Source organism: Aotus nancymaae, unplaced genomic scaffold, assembly GCF_030222135.1.
Source record: "Aotus nancymaae isolate 86718 unplaced genomic scaffold, 86718_ANA_hifiasm-v0.15.2.pri h1tg000003l, whole genome shotgun sequence".
NCBI classification, from domain to species: Eukaryota; Metazoa; Chordata; class Mammalia; order Primates; family Aotidae; genus Aotus; species Aotus nancymaae.
In genome coordinates, this window is record NW_026988414.1 from 9720331 (window position 1) to 9732561 (window position 12231).

Below are 12231 nucleotides of genomic sequence, written 5' to 3' on the forward strand. Positions count from 1 at the left end.
TGGGAAAAATTTTCAAAAATTCAAGAAAGCAAGCAATAAAGCTACTGTTACAGATGGAAAAGAGGCATTATTCAAACTCCCTTATTTCCTATGCAAATGAGAACTAGAAGAAAAACCTTACCATTCACAGTAGGAACCACTCAAGGATGGCTCATTCTGAGACACAAAGAGCAAGGGGGGAAATGGAGTCTTTTAAACAAACTGGAGTTGTCCTGGCAGTATGTTGTTAGAATAATGCAGTACCCTACCATGGCCCAAAGATCTGATTTGAGGTACTCAACCAGATTCAATGCCATCATAAGACAGAAGGTTGCTGACACTAGTGGCTTCAACCTGGAAACATCCAGGAGGTATAATGGTAAAAGTCTTTGTTATTCTGAAGACCTGCATTCAAATACCAACTCTGCCACTTTCTGATTGTGTGACCGTGGGTCGATCCCTTCAGCCTTCTTGGCCTCTGTTTACTGATTTCTAAATGGGACACAAAAATTGTACTTTTATCTCATAGGGTTTTTATGAAGATTAAATGACAGTGTAGGAAAAGCACTTAAACTGTATCCCAATAAATGTTGGGTATTAGTATTTCTAGACATTCTGTGTTTTAATTTCTCTAATATACTCTGTTCTGTCTTGCTTCAGGACCCTTGTATATAATTTTCCTTCTACTGAGAACACTCTTCTCTGTTCAGCTAAATCCTGCTCATTCCTTAATAGTCAGATACAGTGGCATCTAATCTCGGTAATCTTGTCTGACCTCCTAGGCTGGATTACAAATCCCTTTTATAAGCCCCCAGCATCTGAGCATATTTCCATAATAATGATGATTGCCTATATTTACTGAACACTTCTTATGAGCAAGATATCATGATAAATGCTTTCTATAATGTATTTGCTGTCAATATCACAATAACTCTATGAGATAGTTATTATTATTTCCACCTTACAGACAAGGAAACTGAGGGATACAGAGTAACTTGCCCAAGATCACGACGGCTCTTAATGGAGTCTGAATTCAAACCCAAGTCTGACCAACTCCAAAGTCATTTGGTCTTCACCACTCAGCTTTGTTGTATGGCTTTACACATATTCGTTTACTTGTTTGACCCTTCACATTAGGCTCTAGGCTACTGGAAGGTGGGGACAATATCTTTTCTCTCTGTATCCACAGCACATATTAAAGTAATCAGCACAGAAAAAGTGCTCAATAATGCTTTGATAGTAAATGAATGTAAGCATGGATGATGAAAGGGAAGAGGACAACAATGAATAAACAAATAAACCTGTATCTAAACAACTGTTGAAAGGTGTCAGTGATCTGGGAGATAGAAATTGCTGTGAGAGAGAGCAAAATATAAGGGGAAAAGCACCTGTTGGTTCAGATAGTAATGAAAGATAAAATGGAAGCATCTGGCAAAAGAGACTAGCTAAGTTTAGTCTGTTTCAACCAGTCTCTTCATGGCCCTGAGTTCTACATAGAATGTTATACAAACATAATCCTGAAGAGAAAGGAAAGAGGAAATACCAACAGGAGGCCTTTTGAAAATGGATCTTAATTCAGTCTTCCTGATTTGCCACAAGATCCTTTGCCACAGAAGTCCCAGCACAGGCATTTCAGAATACAGTTGTGGTGGTTACCATTCCTAAATCCATATCGACATAATGCATCAAATCCTTTTCCCTCAATCTGTCCCCAGCGAGAATCTCCCTCAGCCTCATTCCTGCCCCTCATTTTCTCAGAGGTTAACATTTAACAAATTACACTCCCAACCTCTTTCCAGGCCCATCATCTTTTTAAGTTCAACAAGAGTGGAGCTTGCTGGCTAATTTTAAGTATCACATTTCTCCCTGAGCTCCTCTCAAACTGCTCTCTGGTTTCGGCTGCAGAATGTTAACAGGCCAGAAAGCACAAGGGAGACAGAGCACTTTATCAGTTTCATACCTAAAATAATAAGCAAGTTTAAAATAAACAGTTGAGAGAGATTGAATGGCACGCTCTACTGTCAGCAAAGGCAGAAATGCCCCAGTCCAAAGGTTGACAAATGACGGGAACAGACTTCTAGTTTCACACTGGATCTCATCTCTGAACTTGGTATGTTTCTGATAGTGTTTGTAAGGAGCTGTGTATTTTTCACTTGGTTTTCTTAAGAGCAAGTTCATGAAATATTTCTAGTTTTCTTACGAACTACCCTAATCAAGATGTGAGTAGGAGCAGCCCAAGCTCCCACAGATACCTTCAGAGGGGGGTCTCAGGTTTAACTTTAGGATGATGACAATTTGCAAAAGGCTAATTTAACAGCAATTGGATTTTTCCTGCCTGCTTACACCATCAGCTGACAACTCACTTCTCCATCACATCTGCAAACAGTTCGCCTAGACAGTTCTGACATTTCCCACTTAGAAAAGTCACTTTCAGGAAGTTATTAACCCAAACGGAATCTTCCTGGTCAAGCTCAGGGGTACAGAAATATCTCACTTGGGCAGGTCTGTATCCCTTTGGTTCCCAGTAAGGGATAAGAACTGCCAGATAGGACAAATTGGAAAAATCGGACCAAAGATGTCAGTTACTATGAGATTAAATACCTAGATGTGTTTATAGTATATTCATAATAAAAGCCTCATTTTTTTGAGAGTATAATTCCATGATAGCAAAGACAAAACCTATTTTTGTTCACTACTATGTACTAGTACAACGCCTAGTTCCATAGTAGACAAAAATTTGCTACATAGATAAATATAGTGCTAACTATACACCAGGCACTGTGCTAGAACCATAATATATGTTACCTCATTTATTTTAATTCCCATCCCAAAGCTGTGAGGTAAGAATCAAACAAGAAAACGGAGGACGAGGGAAGTAAAGTATCTGCCTACCACCAGTCAGTAAGTGGCAAAGCTGGGACTAAAACTCAACTCTGCCAAAGCCATGCTCTTTCCATTACATCCCTTCCCAGAACATTGGTTCAGTTACTCACCTGGTGAGGTCCTTATATTGAGAGTCTTATTGAAATTATCCTTGAGTGCTTCTATCACAGACTTCATGTCTTCATTCACCTCTTCCAAGTTAATTATATCCTCAACCAAGGCAGTGTTAATATTCACTCTGGTTTGGGATTGTCCTTTCCCTTTGGCTAAAAAGTGAACATTCAGTGAATAAAAGAACAGCAGCATAAACAGAGCCAATAAGCAAATGGTGAAGAAGTACCTACTATGCACAAGGAAAAATGTAAAGTGTTAGAAAATTATAAAACATTATCACTGCACTAAAAAAGAGCCTATATTAACTGATTGTCAACTGGATTTCCAGTACTGTGCTAAACACCTTCTCAGGTATTAGTGAAGGGACAGGCTTTATAATCAGACACCCCAGGTTAAAAGTCTAGCTATAATGCATAATAGCTTTATGACCTTAGGCAAGTTATCTGAGTATCAAGTTCCCTACTTGTAAAAGAATAATAACATCTATGTTGCAAGGTTGTTACAAGGATACAAATTAAGTCATTCAAACACCTAAAAGAATACTACCCACATGGCAGGGAATCCATAACTAAATTAATTCCTTACTTTTCAGAAAAGTAAACAGAAGATGAGAAAGGTAAAGCTACTTGCCTAATGTCACAGGTCAGGAAATGGAAAAGTCAAGATCTGGTTCCAGATCTGCCTAATTTTAAACCCATGAACTTTCCACTAGCCCATCTCCACAAAATCTAATTAGAGAGACAGAAAATACATTAATTCATTAAAAAATGAATACCAAGACAAGGATATGCACGCAATATCTGATGGCTGGTACAGACAAAAGGAACAACAGTAGTTTACAGACATTAAACACTACCAATGGTAGAGACAGTGGCGTATATTTTAGAAAATCCATAGCATTGGGAGCTGAATAATACAATTTGATTTTATGTCTAAATCATCCTAGTGATTTTTCATATACATTCTATAATATGTGTATATATAATTTCTGTGAGTGATGCAAATATTCTTGCATTTCTTTTATGGGGGGGGAAGAGAAAAAGAATGAAACTTTAATACTTACACTGTTTATTCATTAAACAGTCAACAAACATTTAGTGAGATTCATTCAATAAATTTTGCTGAACATCTACAGTGAGCTCAATCCTGTACTATTCATGTAACATATTATAATTTGCAGTGCAATATTAAGTACATTCTCCTCTTTGCTATCCAAGATAACTCTCCAAGGTAGGAAGAATAGCTATCAGTATCGTCCCTATTGTACAGATGAGAAATCTAAAGCACAAGCCATTTAAATGTTTCGTCCAAAGTAACCAACCGGTAAGCAACAGAGTGATTTTTTTTAAACATTTATTTGCCCAAGTTACCACTACGCTTTGAAACCAATGGCTTAGGTTTTCTTCATAACTGATAAAGATGTGGATCTTCAGACTGAAAAACACAAGTTTCAAATAGGACAATAAAAGTAAATCCATACCTACACACCTTGTGAACACAGAAAACAAAGGACAAAGAGATCTTTATAAAAGCCCAAGAGAAAAGACAAATTATCCATGAAGGATTAAAACTTACAATACTTTCCAAGAGCAACAACAGAAGCCAGAAACAATGGAAATAATATCCTCAACTTTAAACTTTTAAAACCAAATATGCACATTAAAAATGTAAAGATAAGCCTATCAATATTAGAATGAATAGTAGTATTTATGAATGAAATACTATGCAACCATGAGAAAGAATGAACTACACACAAAAATTTGAGTCTCACAAACATGATGTTCAACACAGAGGCCAGACACAAGAATACAAAACTGTACAGTACAAAGGCCAGATATGAAAATATAAACTGAATAGTAAAAAACCAGACAAAACTAATCCATGCTACTAGAAGTCAGAATAATAGTTAATTTTAAAGGGCTGAGGTAGTACTTACTATAAAGAAGCACAAAGGGGACTTTTGATATGCTAGGAATGTTGTTTTTTGATCTGGGTTCTGGTACATAAGTGATTTCAGCTTGTGAAATTCATGATAGCTTCACTTTCCTACAGTACTTTTTTATTTCTATAAAAAGGTTAAAAAGGCCAGGTGCGGTGGCTGATGCCTATAATCCCAGCACTTAGGGAGGCTGAGGCGGGTGGATCATGAGGTCAAGAGATCGAGACCATCCTGGTCAACATGGTGAAACCCCATCTCCACTAAAAATACAAAAATTAGCTGGGCATGGTGGCGCGCGCCTGTAGTCCCAGCTACTTGGGAGGCTGAGGCAGGAGAATTGCTTGAACCCAGGAGGCGGAGGTTGTGGTGAGCCGAGATTGCGCCATTGCACTCCAGCCTGGGTAACAAGAGCGAAACTCCGTCTCAAAAAAAAAAAAAGGTTAAAAAAATTGGTTAAGGGTAACTATCAAAACAATAAGAAATTAGATGTATATCTTCTAAATCAGCAGAATTTAAAAAAGAGAGAGGGATAAAGAAACTTAATCTAACAGAAAAAGAAGAAAAGAAAAGGTATTTTCAAAATAGCTAAAAGAGAGAACTTCAAATGTTCCCAACACAAAAAAATGATAAAAACTTCAGGTGCTAGATAACCCATATTCCCTAACTCAATCATTTCTGCATGTAACAAAATATCACATATACCCCATAAGTATATACAAACATATATCAATAAAAAATTTAAAAATAAAAATATGGACTTGAAAACAAAAGAAAAAGGAAAAAACATAATTAAGAAAGTACAAAATAAGGCTGGGCGTGGTGGCTCATGCCTGTAATCCTAGCACTTTGTGAGGCTGAGGCAGGTGGATCACCTGAGGCTAGAAGTTGGAGACCAGCCTGGCCAACAAGGTGAAATAACATCTCTACTAAAAGTACAAAAAAGAAGCTGGGCATGGTGGCGTATGCCTGTAGTCCCAGCTACTTGGGAGGCTGAGGCACAGGAATCACTTGAACCTGGGAGGTGGAGGTTGTGGTGAGCCAAGACTGTGCCGCTACACTCCAGCTTGGGCAAGAGTGAGACTCTGTCCCAAAAAAAAAGAAAAAAAAAAAAAAAGGGAAGTATAATAACACAAATACTTAGTGAGTACAATAAATATAAATGAATCAAAATGACCAGTTAAAAGTTAGAGATTCTCAGTAAGATTTTTAAAAATCTAGTCGAATATAACATGAGAGTTTTAAAAAATTATATAAGATCACAGAAAGTTTGATGTATAGAGATGGAAAAATTATAACCCTGGCAAACATTAATCAAAAGAAGGCTGGTTTAGCTACATTATCATCAAACAAAAAGATTTTAAGACAAAATTCACTATTAGAAATCATGAAGACAACTTCAAAATGATAATAGAAACAATTTACCAGAAAGATATATAACAATTCTAAGCTTAAATATATCAATAAGATAGTCTCAAAATTAAGAGAATTAAAGGAAGAAACTGGCTGGGTGCAGTGGCTCATGCTTGTAATCCCAGCACTTTGTGGGGGCTGAGGTGGGTGGACTGCTTGAACCCAGCAGTTCAAGACCAGTCTGGGAAACATTACAAAACCCACTCCCTACAAAAAATACAAAAATACCCAGCCATGGCAGCTTGTGCCTGTAGTCCCAGCTCTTCAAGAGGCTGAGGTGGGAGAATCAACTGAGCCCAGAAGATCGAGGTTGCAGTGGGTTGTGACCGCACTACTGCACTCCAGCCTGGGAAAAACCTTGTCTCAAAAAAAAAAAGAGAGAGAGAAACTGATCAATCTACAAGCATACTAGTAGAGTTTAATATACCTTCCTTGAAAACTGATAAGTGAGCAAATTAAAAAGTAAAACAGAAAAGTTGATCAACAAAATTACCCAATTTGATCAAATAGAATACACCCAGCAATAAGAGAATACATATTATTCTCAAGCACATTTGGACTTTCTGTGAAACAATCATGTTTCACACACAAATCAAATCTCAACAAACATCAAAGAATCTGTATCATTTAGAACATGTTCTCTGAACAGAGTAGAATTAAGCTAACCTCAAAACAACCATGTTTGAAAAACTTTAAACACTTCTTAATAATACAGGGCTTATGAACTACAGAGAAATGCATAATGAAAATTTTTAAATATTGAGAAATGACCGTAATAAAAATACTGAATATCAAAAACTCAAGTCAGGCACGGTGGCTCACACCTGTGATCCCAGCACTCTGGGAGGCCAAGGTGAGAGGATTACTTCAGCCCAGGAGTTCCAGTGAGCTATGAATGTGCCACTGCACTCCAGCCTATGCAACAAAGCAAGACCTTGTCTCTAAAATAAATAAATAAATAAATAACCTTATGGTAAGCATTTAAAGTTGTGGGGTTTTTTCTTTTTGTTTGTTTGTTTGTTTTGAGATGGAGTTTCACTCTGTCACCCAGGCTAGAGCACAGTGGTGCAATCTCAGCTCACTGAAACCTCCCCCTCCCAGGTTCAAGAGATTCTCCTGCCTCAGCCTCCTAAGTAGCTGGTATTGCAGGCAGGCACCACCACACCCAGCGAATCTTTGTATTTTTAATAGATCAATCCTGGGCTCAAGTGATCCACCCACCTCAGCCTCCTAAAGTGCTGTAATTACAAGCGTGAGCCACCATGTCTAACCTTTAACATGTAGAATCTACAAAAAAGTTGAATACACACAGAGAATAAAATAATACATAGCAGGGGTCAGCAGAGGTGGGTGGTGGTGGTGGTGAGGAAATGGAGAGATGTTAAGTCAAAGGATACAAAGTAGTAGATATATAGGATGAACAAATCTGGAGATCAAATGTTCAATATGAGGACTATAGTTAGTAATATTGTATTATACTCCGGATTTTTTGCTAAGACAGATTTTAAGTGCTTTTGCGAAAAAAAAAAAAAAGGGAGGAAGTAACTATGTAAGATAATAGATATGCCAATTTGCATGTAAGTAACCATTTCACTGTATGCATATCAAAGCATCATGTTTATAATGAAAAGTTTTAAAAAAAACAGCAAAGTCCAAAAATTAATGAACTAATTGTCCAACTCAGAGGATAGAGAGTAAGTACACAGGAGAAAGTAAACAATAAAGAACAGAAATCATAAAATCACAAAAAAGAGAGATAAAAAAAAAGACTCTTTTAAAAGGTTTATAAAATTGACAAATTTCTGTCAAGAACAATTAGGAAGGAAGTAGATGCAAATAAATAATATTAAGAAAGAAAAAATGGACATGATTATAAAAACAGTAGAAATCTTAATAATCTTAAGAGACTATTATGGACAACTTTATGCCAACAACTTTGAAAAGTCAGAAAAAATGAAAAATTTCCTAAAATATACAACTTACTAAAATCAAGAAGAGAAAAATCTAACCAGTCTCATAATCATTAGAGAAACCAATTCTATTATTCAAAGTCTACCTGCACACACACACCCCAGATCCATGTTACTTTACAGGCAAGTTCTATCAAACACACAAGGAACTGATAATCCTGATTTTTTACAGACCATCCCATTAAGAAAAAGAGATGCATTCCCCAACTCACACTATGAGGCTAAGCTAGTCTTAATACAAAAGCCAGAGAAGAATAACACAAGAAAACTATACTTATGAATACTAGAAAGTTACATTAAGGCTAATGTCACATACAAATATAGACTCAAAAATCTCATTAATACTAGCAAACCAAATCCAACAATGTATACACAGATTATGTATCAAAAGCAAGTAGGCTCATACCAAGAATGCAAAAGTGGTTTAACATCATAAAAAACTATTGATGTTGAGTCAATTAATAGATTACAAGAGGAAAAAAAAGATCTCAATAAATGCAGTAAGAGCATTTGATTAAAATTTAATATCCATCTGAAACAAACTGCTAGCAAAATAGGAATAAATGATACTTGCTTAAAAGAGAATATCAATAGCAAAGCAAACATATTTTTTTTTGTTTAAAAACTTAAAAAAAAATTTTGTGGGTACATAGTATATATATTTATGGGTTATATGAGTTACTTTGATATATGCATGCAATAATAATAACTACATCATGGAAAAGAGAATATTCATCCCCTCAAGCATTTATCCTTGTGTAACAGACATTTCAATTTATACTTTTAGTTAATTTTAAATGTACAATTAAATTATCACTGACTTTATTCACCCTGTTTTGCTATTAATTACTAGGTGTTATGCATTCTTTCCAACTGTATATATTTTTTGTATCCATTAACAATCCCCAACTTCTTCCCACCCCTCCACTACCGTTCCCCAGCCTCTGGTAACAATCCTTCTACTCTCTAACTCCAAGAGTTCAAATGTTTTGATTTTTAGATCCACAAAATTATTTTGATTTTTAGCTCTCACTTAGAGAACAAGCAAAGTTTTTCTTTCTGTGCCTTATTCCACTTAACAGAATGACCTCCGGTCCAACTATGTTGTTGCAAATGACAGAATCTCATTCTTTTTTATGGCTATACAGTATGCCATTATGCATATGCACTACATTTTCTTTATCCAGTCATCTGTTGATGGAAACTTGGGTTGCTTCCAAATCTTGGCTATTGTGAACAGTGCTGCAACAAACATGAGAATACAAGTATCTCTTCAATATACTGATTTCCTTTCTTTTGGGTATATACCCAGCAGTGGGATTGCTAGATCACATGGTAGCTCTATTCTTAGTTTTTTGAGGAACCTCCAAACTGTTCTCCACAGTGGTTGTGCTAATTTATAGTTCTACTAGCAGTGGACAAGGGTTTCCTTTTCTCTACATCCTCACCAGTATTTGTTATTGACTGACTTTTGGATGAAAGCCATTTTAACTGGGGTGAGATGATATCTCATTACAGTTTCGATTTGCATTTCTCTGATGATCAATGATGCCAGGCACCTTTTCATATGCGTGTTTGCCATTTATATGTCTTCTTTCAAGACATATAAATATTTTGCCCATTTTTAAATCAGATTATTAGAGTTTTTCCTACAGTTGTTTGAGCTCCTTTTATATTCTGGTTATTAATCCCTTATCAGATGGGTAATCTGTAAATATTTTCTCCCATTCTGTGGGTTGTTTCTTTACTTTGATGATTGTTTCCTTTGCTGTGCAGAAACTTTTTAACTTGATGTGATCCCACTTGTCCATTTTTGCTTTGGTTGCCTGTCTTTGCGGGGTACTACTCAAGAAATCTTTGTCCACTCCAATGTATTGGAGAGTTTCCCCAATGTTTTCTCATAGTAGTTTAATAGTTTTGAGGTCTTACATTTAAGTCTTTAATTCATTTTGATTTTTGTATATGACGAGAGACAGAAGTCAAGTTTCATTCTTGTGCATATGGATATCCAGTTTTCTTAGCACCATTTATTGAAGAGATTGTCCTTTCCCCAATGTATGTTCTTGGCACCTTTGTCAAAATATGAGTTCACTGTAGGTGTATGAATTTGTTTATGGGTTCTCTATTCAACTCCACTGGTTTATGATATGGTTTGGCTGTGTCTCCACCCACACTTCATCTTGAATTGTAGTTCCCATAATTCTATGTGTTGTAGAAGGGACCAGGTAGAGATAACCGAATCATGAGGGTGGTTCTCCCATCCTGTTCTTGTGATAGTGAGTGAGTTATCAAGAGATCTGATGGTTTTATAAGAAGTTCCCCCTTTCTTAGGTGGTGAGAGATCTGATAGTTTTATAAGGAGCTCCCCACTTCAAGGTGGTGAGAGAGAAGGGCACTCATTCTCTCTCACCACCTTGTGAAGAGGTGCCTTCCGTCATGATTGTAAGTTTCCTGAGGGCCTCCCCAGCCATGCAGAACTGTGAGTCAATCAAACCTCTTTTCTTTATAAATTACCCAGTCTCAAGTATGTTTTTATTAGCAGTATGAGAACAAACTAATACAGTAAATACTAATAGAGTTCTGGAAGAGTGGGGTGCTGCTATAAGGGTACCTGAAAATGTGGAAGCAACTTTGGACCTGGGTAACAGGCAGAGGCTGGAACAATTTAGAGGGCTCAGAAGAAGACAGGAAGATGTAGGAAAGTTTGGAACTTCCTAGAGACTTGTTGAATGGCTTTGATCAAAATGCTAAAAGTGATGCAAACAATGAAGTACAGGCTGAGGTAGTCTCACATGGAGACGAGGAACTTCTTGGGAACTGGAGCAAAGGTGACTCTTGCTGTGCTTTAGCAAAGAGACTGGCGGTTTTTTGCCTCTGTCCTACAGATCTGTGGAACTTTGAACTTAAGAGAGATGATTTAGGGTATCTGGCAGAAGAAATTTCTAAGTGACAAATCGTTCAAGAGGAAGCAGAGCATAAAAGTCTGAAAATTTGCAGCCTGCCAATGCAACAGAAAAGAAAAATCCGTTTTTTAGGGATAAATTCAATCTGGCTGCAGAAATTTGCCTAAGTAATGAGGAGCTAAATGTTAACTATCAAGATAAGGGGGAAAATGTCTGCAGGGCATGTCAGACACCTTCCAGCAGTCCCTTCCATCACAGGCCCAGTGGCCTAGGAGAAAAAAATGGTTTCCTGGGGCAAGTCAAGGGCCCACCTGATGTGTGCAGCCTTGGGACTGCATCCCAGCTGCTCCAGCCATGGCCAAAAGGGACCAAGGTACAGTTCAGGATGTTGCTTCAGACGGGGCAAGCCCCCAAGCCTTGGCAGCTTCCACATAGTGTTGGTCCTGTGAGTGTGAAGAAGATACGAATTGAGGTTTGGGAACCTCTACCTAGATTTCAGAGGATGTATGAAAAGGCAAAAGTGTGCTACAGAGGCGGGGCCCTCATGGAGAACCTCTGCTAGGGCAGTGTGGAAGGGAAATGTGCAGTCAGCGACCTGACACAGAGTCCCCAGAGGGCCACCATCTTCCATCCCAGAATGGTAGATTCACCAACAGCTTGCACTGCGTACCAGGAAAAGCCGCAGAAACTCAATGCTAGCCTGTGAAAGAAGCCAGGAGGGGAGCTATCCCCTACAAAGTCACAGGGGCAGAGCTGCCCAAGGCCGTGGGAGCCCACCTCTTGCATCAGCATGACCTGGATGTGAGACGCGGAGTCAAAGGAGATCATTTTGGGACTTTAAGGTTTAATGACTGCCCTATTGGATTTTGGAATTGCATGGAGGCTGTGGCCCCTTTGTTTTGGCCAATTTCACCCATTTATTTACCCAGTGCCTGCACACCCACTGTATCTAGGATGTAACTAACTTGCTTTTGATTTTACAGGCTAGGCAGAAGGGATTTGCCTTGTCTCATATGAACTATGAACTTGAATT

At 37.7% G+C, this 12231-nt stretch overlaps 1 protein-coding gene across 3 annotated transcripts in view; it reads right to left on the reverse strand.

The window, feature by feature from the left end:
- Positions 1-12231, reverse strand: part of MRRF (mitochondrial ribosome recycling factor) — a 66240-nt gene that overhangs the window by 43742 nt on the left and 10267 nt on the right. For all 3 annotated transcript variants that reach the window (XM_012458200.3, XM_064378284.1, XM_021674021.2), the window contains exon 3: positions 2973-3128. In XM_012458200.3, the coding sequence (XP_012313623.1) occupies positions 2973-3128 (156 nt within the window). The remainder of the gene's footprint in view (positions 1-2972; positions 3129-12231) is intronic.